This window comes from Pan troglodytes, chromosome 18 (genome assembly GCF_028858775.2).
Source record: "Pan troglodytes isolate AG18354 chromosome 18, NHGRI_mPanTro3-v2.0_pri, whole genome shotgun sequence".
In the NCBI taxonomy this organism is placed as follows: domain Eukaryota; kingdom Metazoa; phylum Chordata; class Mammalia; order Primates; family Hominidae; genus Pan; species Pan troglodytes.
In genome coordinates this window covers 47,480,492-47,492,595 of record NC_072416.2, presented here as the reverse complement: position 1 = coordinate 47,492,595, position 12,104 = coordinate 47,480,492, and the positions used below count along the sequence as shown (strand labels likewise).

Here is a 12,104-nt window from a genome sequence, read left to right as displayed (position 1 = left end):
CTAGGAAAGTGGGAGTTTCTGGTCTCCTTACATGCTCCTTGGTCTCCCAGGTTTGCCAGCACCTGGCGCACCCAGAAACACTTGGGCTGGCTGGGTGGGAATGCCCATGAGGCAGCAGAACCCAGGACATATGGATGGTTCTGTCTTAACAGAACTTCATCTTCTACCCTTACCCTCTTCGTCAGAACTTAGCCACACCGAGTCCCACATCCCAGTCCCTTGGCTGAGGATTCAACTAATGTTGGGCCATCTGCTGCCTAATGACACCACTCCCCACCTCACTTCAGGGTGTCTGGGGCTTCTAGAGGCCCTCATCAACCCCAGAGGTCTCAAGCTGGTGGCCCGAGGGCCAGATTCAACCTGCAGATATGTTTTCTTGGGCTTGCATAGTACTTTAAACATCAAGAAAGTTTATGGATTTATTTTACTTCCTTTTTCCCCCAACTTTTATTTTAGATTCCAGGAATACATGTGCAGGTTAATTACATGGGTATATTGCATGCTGCTGAGGTTTGGGGTATGACTGAATGCATCACCCAGGTCATGAACATAGTACCTCATAGGTTGTTTTTCAACCCTTGTCCCCTCCCTCCCTCCCAGCTCTTTTATTCCCCAGTTTCTATTGCTCCCAACTTTATGTCTGTGCGCACCACAGTGTTTAACCCCCATTTATGAGTGAGAACATGTGGTATTTGGTTTTCTGTGTCTGCGTTAGTTCACTTAGGATAATGGCTGCTAGCTGCATCCATGTTGCTGCAAAGGACATGATTTTATTCTTTTTTATGGATGCATAATATTCCATGATATATATATGTACCACATTTTCATTATCCAACCCACTCTTGGTGGGCACCTGGGTTGGTTTCATGTCTTCGCTATTGTCAATAGTGCTGCAGTGGACATATGAGTTCATGTTTCTTTTTGGTGGAATGCTTATTTTCCTTTGGATGCATCTGCAGTAATGGGATTGCTGGGTTGAATGGTAGTTCAATTCTTAGTTCTTTGAAAAATCTCCAAACTGCTTTCCACAGTGTCTGAACTAATCTGCATTCCCACCAACAGTGTATAAGCATTCCTCTAAGAAAGTTGATATTTTAAACAAATCTAAATTTCCAGTTTTCTTGCAAAACTGGAAGCAACATTGGGCCTATATTCGCATGTGGCAGTCATTGCCTAGAGCTGACAAGTGCTGCCTCTTCTTGACAAAGTTTGAGTTCTTGGGGCTGACACGGACCCCACTGGGTCTTACTGCTTTGCACCTGGCCTGTGCTGCACTTGTCCATGGTGTGAACCTGACAGCACCCACACTCTAATTTTGAGGCCTCCATCCAGACATGCAGTTCCATGTGGTCAGAGGAATCCTCCCCACTGCAGACAGATCTCCTGGAATTCACCCGCTCTTTTTCATGACATAAACATTTTCTGAGCATTGGTACCCCTGCTGACAGGTGCTTCCGTCTTCCCAAACTGCTTCACGTGCATGATCTTCTTTGACCCACACTAAGAGCAACAGATATACTTTGAAGTGAACCCTTTTTTGGTTTTGAGAACCCATCCACCCAATAGCCTTTTTTTTTTTTTTAAAATGAGGTCTCACCCTGTGGCTGGAGTGCACTGGCATGATCCTAGTTCACTGCAGCCTCAAATTTCTGGGCTCAAGTGATCCTCCCGCCTCAGCCATCCGAGTAGCTGGGACTACAGGCACACGCCACCATACCCACTTAATTTTGTTTTTTTTTTCGTAGAGATGGGGTTTCACCCAGGCTGATCTCAAACTCCTGGCTTCAAGTGATCCTCCCACCTCAGCCTCCAAAGTGCTGGGATTCCAGGCATGAGCCACTCACCCAGCTCCAGTGCCATTTTTTATGGAGTTTCGTCACTTCCACCCCAGGCTTTTCTCAAGGCTTTGCAAGAGGTGCACTTGACTGGATTCCTGGCCCAGCAGCATCAGATTGGGGCCCCATCTTTTAGGGGTCTGATTCAGGCTCTTTTAGGGCAGGGGACTGTGCACTAATTCATATTTGAGATGAGCTGTCCCACGGGGGCCTGGTTTCAAGCAGGCTGCTGTGGTTAGAATGGAGTTTGCAGTGGCCACAGGTTGACAAGATCAGTGCAGCATTTCTACCCAGGAGGGGGCCAAAGGCCACAGAAGTGAACTTGTGGTCACCTGGCACACTGTTGCTAGGACCCCCGATTTTCAGTCCTGAATCTGCTGCTAGGTACCCTGTCCCCAAGGGGCTTAGCCACTGGGTACCCCCACCTTCTTTGGAGAAACAGCAGCAGTAGGTGGGGGTCACATTAACTCAGGCCTCAGAGTCAGGCGTAGACTCTGTTGCTGAGGAGGAGCAAGTCTATAAGCAGCCCTGGAAGCATTCCATCTTCCTTTGCTTGTGACAACAGCCATAAAACTCTCATTTTCCCTTGCATGGCTGCTATCTAAAGTCTCACCGCTCACCCGATTCTCTGCTCACAAACAGACTGACGGGGCCCATTTGCATTCTGAAGTGCAGCTCCCCTGAGTCCCCTCTCCCTCCAGGCAGGTATTATTAGTCCCCTTGTTTTGTTGGGTGACTCTGAATGGGAGCCTGTTTACGGGCTGGGTTCCTAATAGAAGGCTTCGGTTCCCTCCTAATAATCTATCCCCTGGTGGGTTTTATTTCCAAAGTACAGCAGTACAGAACCTGCCCTCTTGGGAGTTTATTGGGCTTTTTTCTTCCCCACAATATTTTCTCCCACGTTTTCATGCGAGGGAAGAGTTTCCTGCTCATGGAACTGATTGTTGACCAAGCCACCTGCGTTGGTCTTTTGTGTCCTGGCAAGAGGGGGTTCACGGAAAGTGGGGGGCACCCTCCTCCCTGCCTCGGCTCCATAGAGCATCTCAAGAACACGGAAAACCTGGATCCAGTTGGCATCAATAAAAGGAGTCTGGGTCAGAGGCTGTGTGGATGTGGCTCTTTCTCAAATGTTACCCCAGGTGACTCAAGTCGCTGCATCTGCTTCTGCTATTGGTTCGGCAAGGAAGCTGCAGAACCCCCACCCCAAAGCCAATCCCCTTGCTCCTTGGAAGTTGGAATCTCCCTCTAGGCTGGGAGTTCCGGATGAATTGAGGCTCTCACATGAGAGACAGATTCCCTGGCTGAGCGTTGCAACACTCATCTCCTGCTGCTCCGGGGTGGCAGACGACAGGCTGTTTCACTGTCTGGCAGGCAGGGACGGGAAAACCTCACGCACATCCCGTGCATGGAAGAGCTGCTGCTCCCTCTGCCATAGGACATCTCAGGGCTTTGTCCAAGGCCAGTGGGCCACCAGCTTCACTCTGAGGCCAGGGTTGGGTGTCACACCCACTCGGGCAAACCTTGCCCTGCCCTCTGCGTAAATGAGGCAAACCTCGGCTTGCTGGGTGGGGGTCATGGGAGAAGTGAGGTATGTCCACGTCATAGCCTGGGCTCCGGGGCATTGACTGCATCACAGGGCAGGCATTTAGAGGGAACCTTGGCCATCACTCACTCCTAATTTTAATGACATGCATTAGCTAAATTGTGTTCTGAGTATTCATTCGGCGCTGTTTATGGTGTGCTCTCGAGTATGCTTACCGTTTGTCAGAAGTGCAAACTAGCGAACATATGAGCCTTTAAGACAGGCCATCTGTTCGTCTTAGACCCTTGGACGATTGTCAAACGCTTCTAAAAATAAGTGCTCACAAGCAGAGAGGGGCTGCCCAGGTGATACACAGCAGATAGGGGAGGCAGGGCTGCCTGTATCTATACCCTTCCCAAAGGGAAAGAAGTAAAGTGTGGGAGGAAAGGGGAAGGTTTTCCAGGGAACAGGGGATGGGAGCAGAGGGAAATGATGGGTGAGAAGGCCCTGCTGACACACCTTTTTGGCTGGAGGCATGAGCTTCTCCCTGTGTCTTGCCTCTCCTGTAACTCCACAGCTCAAATACCTTCCATGGCTCCCCATGGCCCAGATTTAAGGGCAAGCTGCCTCGTCTGGCATCAAGGAGCCTCATCAATAAGGCCCCCGCCTTCCTCTCCAGGCTGGTCTCCATGGCACATACCCTGTGCTTCTGCCAAGCTGAATTATTCATTGTTCCCCCAACATATGCTGCACTTTTCACATCTCACAGGCAGAACAGTGTGGTGGTGAAGAGTGGGCTCTGCAGACAGACTGCATGGGTGCAGACCCAGCACTGCCATCACCAGTGGCAGGACCTGGGCCTCTCTGCGCCTCAGTTTTCTCATCTGTAAAATAGGGAGGATGAGAGTATTTAATGCGCAGGGCAGTCGTGAGGCTTAAATGAGCTAATATGGGTGGAGGTTAAGAATGGTGTCAGTGTTAGCAGCGATCATGATCGGTGCCATTCCCACCTTCGTGCTGTTGTCCAGGGGTTCACTCTGCCTGGAAAACCATCTCTCAAGCTCTCACACACACACCCAGTGCAAATCCTCACCTGGGCTGTCCTTAAAGGGCAGCTAAAAGGCCAGCTTCTTCCTTAAGCATCTCCTATTGGAAGTCCTCTCTCTATAGTCCTTAAAAGGCCAGGATTGTGCCTCACTTGCTCTCTTCCATCTACTGCACAGGGCCAGGCGCCTTGTTTGCTAAGTGAACAAATAACGGGACCCAACTTCACCCCTGCCGAGCACGAACATGGCTGCCACTTCAGCCTCAAGGGCTACTTCTTCCCCTGGAAAGGGAATCTCTCAGTGGTTAAGGTGCATTCTCGGGCTTGGCCCTAGCTCCTGGAGAAAGTGAGTTGTAAAGCCAGCCTTGTGAGAGCCACTGTGGCTGGAACCTGCCAGGGAGTGGCCAGTGGTGGGCAGTGGGGAGAAGGGGGATTGGCCACAACCTCTTTCCCAACCGGAAATCATAGTGAGGTGATGTGCAGGCCGGGTGGCTCTGCAGGTGGGGCCGGGAGAGCAGGGTGGGATGCTCTGGGTGTGGGGGCTGAGTGTTCTTGTGCCTTCATATGCTGTAGGGACTCAAAGACTCAAGGGCCAGAACCACGGCCTAGTCTCCAGAGAAGAGCCAAGCCTTCTTTTTTGCCTCTTAATGGTCTTCAGGGTCTATGAGTTTGGCCATCGGCACCCTCACCATGAAACTGTGAGCTCCTCACGGGAGGGCGCTGGAGCTTCTCAACCTGTCTGTGCCCAGTGCCCAGCCCAGGGCCTGACAGACAGGAACTCAGTGAACATCTGTGGAAGAAATGGATGCATTGATGGATGGATGGATGGATGGATGGATGGATGGATGGTTAGATGAATAGATGGGTGGATGGATGGATGGGTGAGTGGATGGGTGGATGAGTGCACACCTATTCCATCCCCCATGGAGTCTCCCTGAGGCTGTCCTCCCCTGCAGACATGGCATTCTGTTCCTGAAGGTGGGGAGGAGAAAGCAGTGATTTGTGGGTACAGGGGTTCTAGCCAGGGGGGATTGTGGGGAGGGGATAATGACACCTGTTGTTCCAAGGGCAGGACCATCCAAAGTTCAGCCATCTTGGGATCGTTTTTAAGACCTTGCCAGCCCTTTGGACACCCAGAGGGGAAGGGGGAGGGGTATAGCTGGTCAGTCCATTAAACCTTTATGAGGCCCTCACTGTAAGCCCCAATCGTGCCTGGTCCCACAGAAGTGGCAAGGAGCAAACAGTCCCTCTGCCATGGAGCACCCTGCCAGGTCAGGAAGACCAGAAGACAGTCCTCATGCCACAGAGCACCCTGCTGGGTCAGGAAGACCAGCACAGACACCACTATGGAGATCTGTGGAGCATTTACCGTAGCCAGACTGGGACGTATGCAGGCATTATCTCCTGAGTCCTCAGGGCATCTGTATTAGTCTGTTTTGTGTTGCTATAAAGAAATACTTGAGGCTGGGTAATTTATGAAGAAAACAGTTTTATTTGGCTCACAGTTCTATAGGCTGTAGAGGAAGCAAGGTGCCACCATCTGTTTCTGGTGAGGCCTCAGGAAGCTTCCAATGATGATGGAAGGCAAGGGGAGCTAGTCCGTCACCTGGGGAGAGAGAGAGATTGCAAGGAGGCACCAGACATTTTTTAACAAGCAGATCTCATGGTAACTCATTACTGCCCAGAGGACACCAAGCTGTCCGTGAGGGATCCTCTCCCATGACCTAAACACCTCCCACTAGGCCCCACCTCCAATACTGGGGATCCCATTTCAACATGAGATTTGGAGGGGACAAACATCCAAACCCTATCAGCATCTTAGGAAGAGGGCTGTGTTATTACCCACCCCCAAAACCCGGAGGTCACAGAACTTGCCCAAGGCCACATGGCCAGTAAGTGGCAGAGCCAAGATTCAAACCCAAGGCGTAGCCCATCTCGTCCCACTAAAGCTTCCTGCCCACCTTGAGGTCACCAGGGCAGTGGCTAGCACCAATGGGGCACTTGCTAAGGACAAGGCAAGGTGCTAGGACTTTACAGACACTGTCATCAGAGTAGCTGAGAGCCAGGAGAGGCAGCTAGCAGGGTGTGTGGAGAAGCTCTTTTGCTTTATGCTGCTGGCATGCTTAAGCCCCTCACGTCTCTCCCACTTGACATGGCGATGGATAGGTATCAAAGGGAGACCAGGCAGGGTCCCACGCCTAAGCCACAGAGAATGGAGCCAAGATCTTGAGAAGCAATCCTGGGCTTCAGACTAGGGAGAGGCACACAGTGTTCCTGTTTGTGACTGTGTTGGGCATGGAGGTGGGCTGAGCCAGGGCCCCCTCCTGGGGCGCGCAAAACCAGCATCGGACCCCAGCTGAACCTCCAAGGAGCCCATTCCCTCTAGTGTGTGGCGGTGCTTTGGGAAGGACAGTGTAGCCACCAGGCTCTGTACTCCGGCCCGCTCCTTCCATGCACAAAACATTACCCTGGATTGGGTTCAAGATCAGGATCATTTTGCTGCTGAATTCCCAGCAACAAGCATAGTGGCTCATTGGCTCAAAGACGAATGAATGAATGAGCAACCATGAAATGAATGCTGGGCTTCTTTCCTTCCAGAGGCTGAGGGTGTGTCAGGGAACCAGTTCCTGAGTGCTCTGCTGACGATTTGCACAGAGAGGGCTCTTTTTGTGGGTCTCACTAGGACCCAGGATAGGCCTGCCCCCAGCATAGGCAGCACACAGGTTTCTGTGCCCGGGCCCATGCCATCCCCTTGGCTATCACTGTCTTGTGTCCCTGGCCCCGTGTGCCAGGCAGAGGCTCCCAAAACAGGCTGTACCAGAAACCTCCATCCAGGAGAGCACACGAGCTCTGCTGAGTGGATGGATTGAGGCTGCAAACCATTGCTGCCCACCCCCTCCTGCTCTCCCGTTTTATTTTCCTCACCTGCTTCTCTGGCCCACACCTGTGTCTCCCTGGCAGGCAGCGAGGCCGAGTGGATGCCAGGCCTCCCTCTAGGCATTTTCCAGTCCTTCCCTGGGCCCCTGTCTCCACCCCCAGCGTTTATGGTGGTGGGAAGTGTTCATCTGTGGGGTGGGTAGCATCTTTAAAAAACGATTTTCTTCCTTCTCTAAAGGGGCTAAATATAGCACAGGCATAAACAGAGAAAGAGACATTAAGGCTGAATGCCCTTGTGAGAACTATGCTGGATGGAAAGAACTCTTTAAGAAGGTTTGCTGAACCTCTCCACGTTCCTCAAACCACAGCTTCTAGCTGTGGGGGACAGACCGCGGGTTATTTCGGGGTTATTGAACTGTGCTGATTGCAGTGGCTGTCCAGAGCTGCTCTGTGTCCTGGTGTTGGGCGACTGGTAAGTCTTGGGGACAGGGGTCCCACCACCCCCTCTGCCTGTTGAGATACTGCCCTTGGCCTATGGAGGAGCCAGTGCCCTCCTTGGCTGAGCACCTGGGCACCTCTGTGCTCCCCACCACCATCACACAAACTGATCGGGTGACCTTGACCAGTTTCCCTAGCTGAGCTGCCAGCTGCACCATTAATCCCACAAATGTTTGGGTGTCTGTGTCTAGCCCCTCTAAATCAGGCCCCTCGAGGGGTAGGCCCAGCTGGTGTCTTCCCCTCCCCCTCACTGTGCCAGTGCAGAGCAGAGCATCCAGCAGGTGCTTAATAATGTAGTGCTGAGTGAATTCTGGTGCCTGGTCCCCTTGGGGCATCAAGTTTTGACATTTCCATCTGCTGTGACATCCTGGGCTTTTGTTCCTGTCACAAAACTTCAGGGAAGGAAGTTTTATCCTTCTGTCTCAGAACGCTCTAGGAGGAAGTTCTTTCTTGAGTCTAACCTCAGAGCCCCCTGCTACTGCTATTTAAGTGGGCAGGCACACTGTGGCTTTTCCTGGGGAATGGCATAGGCATTCTGGAGCTTTCCTCACCAGTGGTCCCAGGTGTGGGTTCCAGCCTTCATCATGTCTGCACCAGCAGTGCCCCGGTGAGCCAGTGTGGGCCATGTGTGTCACACTGAGCCTGTTCTTGGCATCCTGGCAACAGGCTGCTTCATTCTCCAGAGATCCCAGACACCCCCTGTGCCCATGTTGGTAGTGGGTGGTCCTTGGGGATTTTGTGGAGATCGAATATCATGTCTGGTTTTCTGTGGCCTGTGGAACAAAGTCCATGTTTGTTGGTACTCAAGGCCTCCACTGTCCGTAGGCCATGTGCCCACCAGCCTTCCTGTGACTTCTGTGCTGGGACCTGTGCCTGCATTGCCACTTGGATTCTAGGCTCCACACCTCTGTCTCTGCTATTCTTTCCTCTTGGAATGCCCTCTCCCCTTTCCACATATCCACATCCTATCCATACATTCATTCATTTTCTTTCCATTGATTCATTCACAAATACTGCCTGAGTGTCTACTTTGTGCCAGGCCCTAGGAACCATAATTTGAGGACAAGAAAGAGCTGTCCATGTCTCCCTTCCTCATGTCCCCTCTCTTCCTCCTCCCTGTCCTCCCCCTAATAAAGAATGACCCAGCCACACCAAGATAGCAGGGGTTTTTGACTGGCGGTTGGCAGGGTGTGAAAGTGCGGACCTCCAAGTTGCTCCTGGGCAGCTGTGCCTGCTGGGGATTGGAGGCCCAGGGGTATGGTCAGGACAGTGCATGCCCAGACCTGGGTCCTGAGAAAGGAGGTGCCGCCACCCTGTGTGCAGCTCAGCAAAGGAGGTCAGTCTAGCTCATGAGAGGTGCGTGGCTGTGTGGGAGGTGGGCTGCAGGTGCCTGGAGAGGTCTGCAGGGATGGGAAGTGATCCATGTGCCTAGAGGACTCTAAGAGCAGCTTGGTTGGGAGGGAGGAGAAGGGAGGCGGGAACTGAGTCAGCAGAGGCTTGAAGGTAGCAGGAGGATGGCTGTGTAGAGTGTGGATTCGGCTCCCCACAGGACTAGCTGGCTGTCCCTGCACAAGTACAGGGAGAGGTGCCACGGCTGGAGGGTGCGGGTTCCCATGGAAACCGCCTGCATCCCATCTGTGGCCTCAGACAACCTGCCTGGTGCCTCTGGGTCCCTGACGCCCCCGACCGAGGTGTCAGGCCCGGCCGGCAGAGGTGGCACTGTGTCTGGTGCAGAATGCGGGTGATTTGCAGACTGCGGTGCCCATGGGGTGCAGGCCCTGGGAAGCCTGGCTCCCCTGAAAATCCCCTTGCTCTAGTGGATTCCAGCCATCTGGTTCAGTGCCCGGTGCTTCCAACCTGGGTGACCTTGGGCCTGTAATTTTTGCCTTCCTAGGCCTCAATGTCTTCATCTTAAGAAGTCCCACCTCGCAAGGCTGTTGTGAGGATTGAAAGAGCGGTGCCTGCCACGGCACAGAGCACGCATGCCCACCAAGCCCCGGCCGTGCGCCTGCTCGGCCCGCATGAGCACGAGGCTGTCGCTTGGCGCTGTGGGCATCTGCTGGGAGGCAGGCGCGGGCTGCCTCTTCCCGACCGGGAGCTCGCAGGAAGGGTCGGTGACATCACCACGGGGGCCGCAGCCTTCGCAGTGCCCGTCACGGGAAGGGGCTGCGCGGGGCCCTGCTCCAGGGAGCAGGAGTGGCCCGTCTCGGCCCCGGCCCCGGCCCCGGCCCCGGCCTCGGCCTCCGGGCGAGGCTACTGGCATCACCTGGTCGCCCTCGCCGCGGACCCGAGCCCAGGAGAGACGCGGTGCCTCTGCTGACCCCTGGCGGTCAGCGGCACAGCTGCAGGAGTCGCCGGGCCCTGGGGGGCGCCCAGAAGGAGCCTCTCCCGGGGATCTAGGGTCCTGTGCGGCCCCAAACAGGGCCACCCTACACCTGGTGGATGTTGCCTCCTTTCTCCAGGTGTCATGAGGTGGAGCACCACCTGAGGCTTTGATGAAATGGGTCTGAATTTGGAACACGAACCACTGAAAAGAAACAAAAAGACGGCTTTCAGATGCCAAATCCCACCCCCAGTCCCAGGCCGCTGGCTCCTGTGAAACAGATCAACCCTGCTGGCCCCCTCTGGCTGGCAGGGGGAGGAAATGCCATTGACTGTAATGAGAGGGAAACATTTGGCCACAGGGTCCCACCTGGGCCCTGGATTCCTAGGTGCATTCGGCCAAACTGCACTGAGTCCCTGTCTCTGGTTGGGCCATTGCCATGTGACCAAGCAGGCAGGCTCCCGGAGCCCAGCAGCAGAGGCTCCTCCCGCGTCTTCCTGCCGGGTGACCTGTCCCCTGCCTGGGCCGCAGGCACCACGGCCGCCCACTGCCTCAGCACGCCTGTGCCCGCTCGGGTGTTTCTTGGCCGGAGAGCTGCACAGCACATCTGCTGTCTCCCTCTGCTAGGCTCGGAGCAGCCACGGGGAAGACTGAGAGGGGGATGCGAGGGCAGCCTGCAGGCGATCAGAGTTTCCTCCTCTTCATTAGAGGAAAAGGGAGATGGAGAGGTGAACAGGGATGTTTTTAATTCCTGCCTCCTCCCCGGCATTTCCCCTTTCCCTCCACCTAGCCAGTCCCCCCGGTAAGACCTGAATGGTCTTTAAAAAAAAAAAAAAAAAAAAGCCAAAAAACAACATATAGGGAGTCCAAGTTGGCAGTAACAGGAACCTATCCCCAAGCCCCAAATCAACGTGGCGTCTTGGCAGCTGCGTCCCTGGAGCACTTTTTCCTTGTTGCATTTTGTTTTGTTATAATCGAGACGCTTTTCTGCGGCTCCCGGCGTAAATGCACTGAGTGGGAGGGACGAGCATGCTCTCCATTCTTCTCCTTCATGTGTGTCTCCTTTCTTCGCCTTTGCAGAACCACACGATGAGCCAGCACGCACAGTGAGGGATCGCTCAACAGGACACCTCTCCGCAGAAGGCTTGCCGGAGACGCCGTGGGGAGGGCCATTTGAACATTACATCCAATCAAAGTGTCATTTGCAACCCAGATGTAAAACTCTAATGATTTGGCCATGAGGCGCTGCTATTATAAGCAGCTGGAAATGAATATTAATGGCAGAGATTAAAAGTATTCCATGCTCAGTATTTTTTATTGTCCTGCTACAGCTAGTGTGCTTTTAGAGTTTCCGCCGCAGACTACATTTCTAGAGTTAGAGAAACCTGCTTTTTAAGGCTATTGTCCTTTGTTCCTTCATGTATTATATTGTTAGTTTTTAAAAAAGAATTAGTGTGATTTTTTTTCTTTGCTTCTTTTTTTTCTTTCTTGTTTTTCTTCCCCCCCCCCCCCCACCCCCTTCGGTTAACTACTTTTTAATTGCAATTCTAGGTAATTGTGCATCGTGATGTGATTGCTTGGCTATTGTCTGAATATTTCCTTTTAATTTTTTAATTAAAGACTAATGCTTTGATTGGATTTGCCAGTTCACCGGACAGTGATTAAAACTATGTAATGAATATAATCGGTTTCAGTGCAACTGGATGGCCTGCTTTTAAATGTGACTTAATCTGACTGCAGTAACTAGTACAGTTCAATAAAGGGAATCCATGCGATTAGCATCTGGCTGCCTGGTTCTCTCCTCCCCAGCCTAGGGCCGCGTGGGGGGCTGTCAGCTCCTGTAAGGTGTGTTCCCCTACAAGTTCCTGTGGGCTTGCATACGCCCTTGGGGACCTGCACACAATAGACCCTGCTCCCCTTGGAAAAGAATCGTAGTAACCTAATGCATGCAGACTGGACAGGCTGGCAGTGGCCACAGGAGTCAAAGCAGAAGACCCCTTAATG

General features: G+C 53.0%; 1 protein-coding gene across 4 annotated transcripts in view; it reads left to right on the top strand.

The window, feature by feature from the left end:
- Positions 1-11,881, top strand: part of ZNF423 (zinc finger protein 423) — a 364,983-nt gene extending 353,102 nt beyond the window's left edge. For all 4 annotated transcript variants that reach the window (XM_024349825.3, XM_054668363.2, XM_054668362.1 and 1 more), the window contains one exon: positions 11,181-11,881. In XM_024349825.3, the coding sequence (XP_024205593.1) occupies positions 11,181-11,210 (30 nt within the window). In that variant the 3' untranslated portion in view covers positions 11,211-11,881. The remainder of the gene's footprint in view (positions 1-11,180) is intronic.
- Positions 11,882-12,104: the final 223 nt, after the last annotated feature.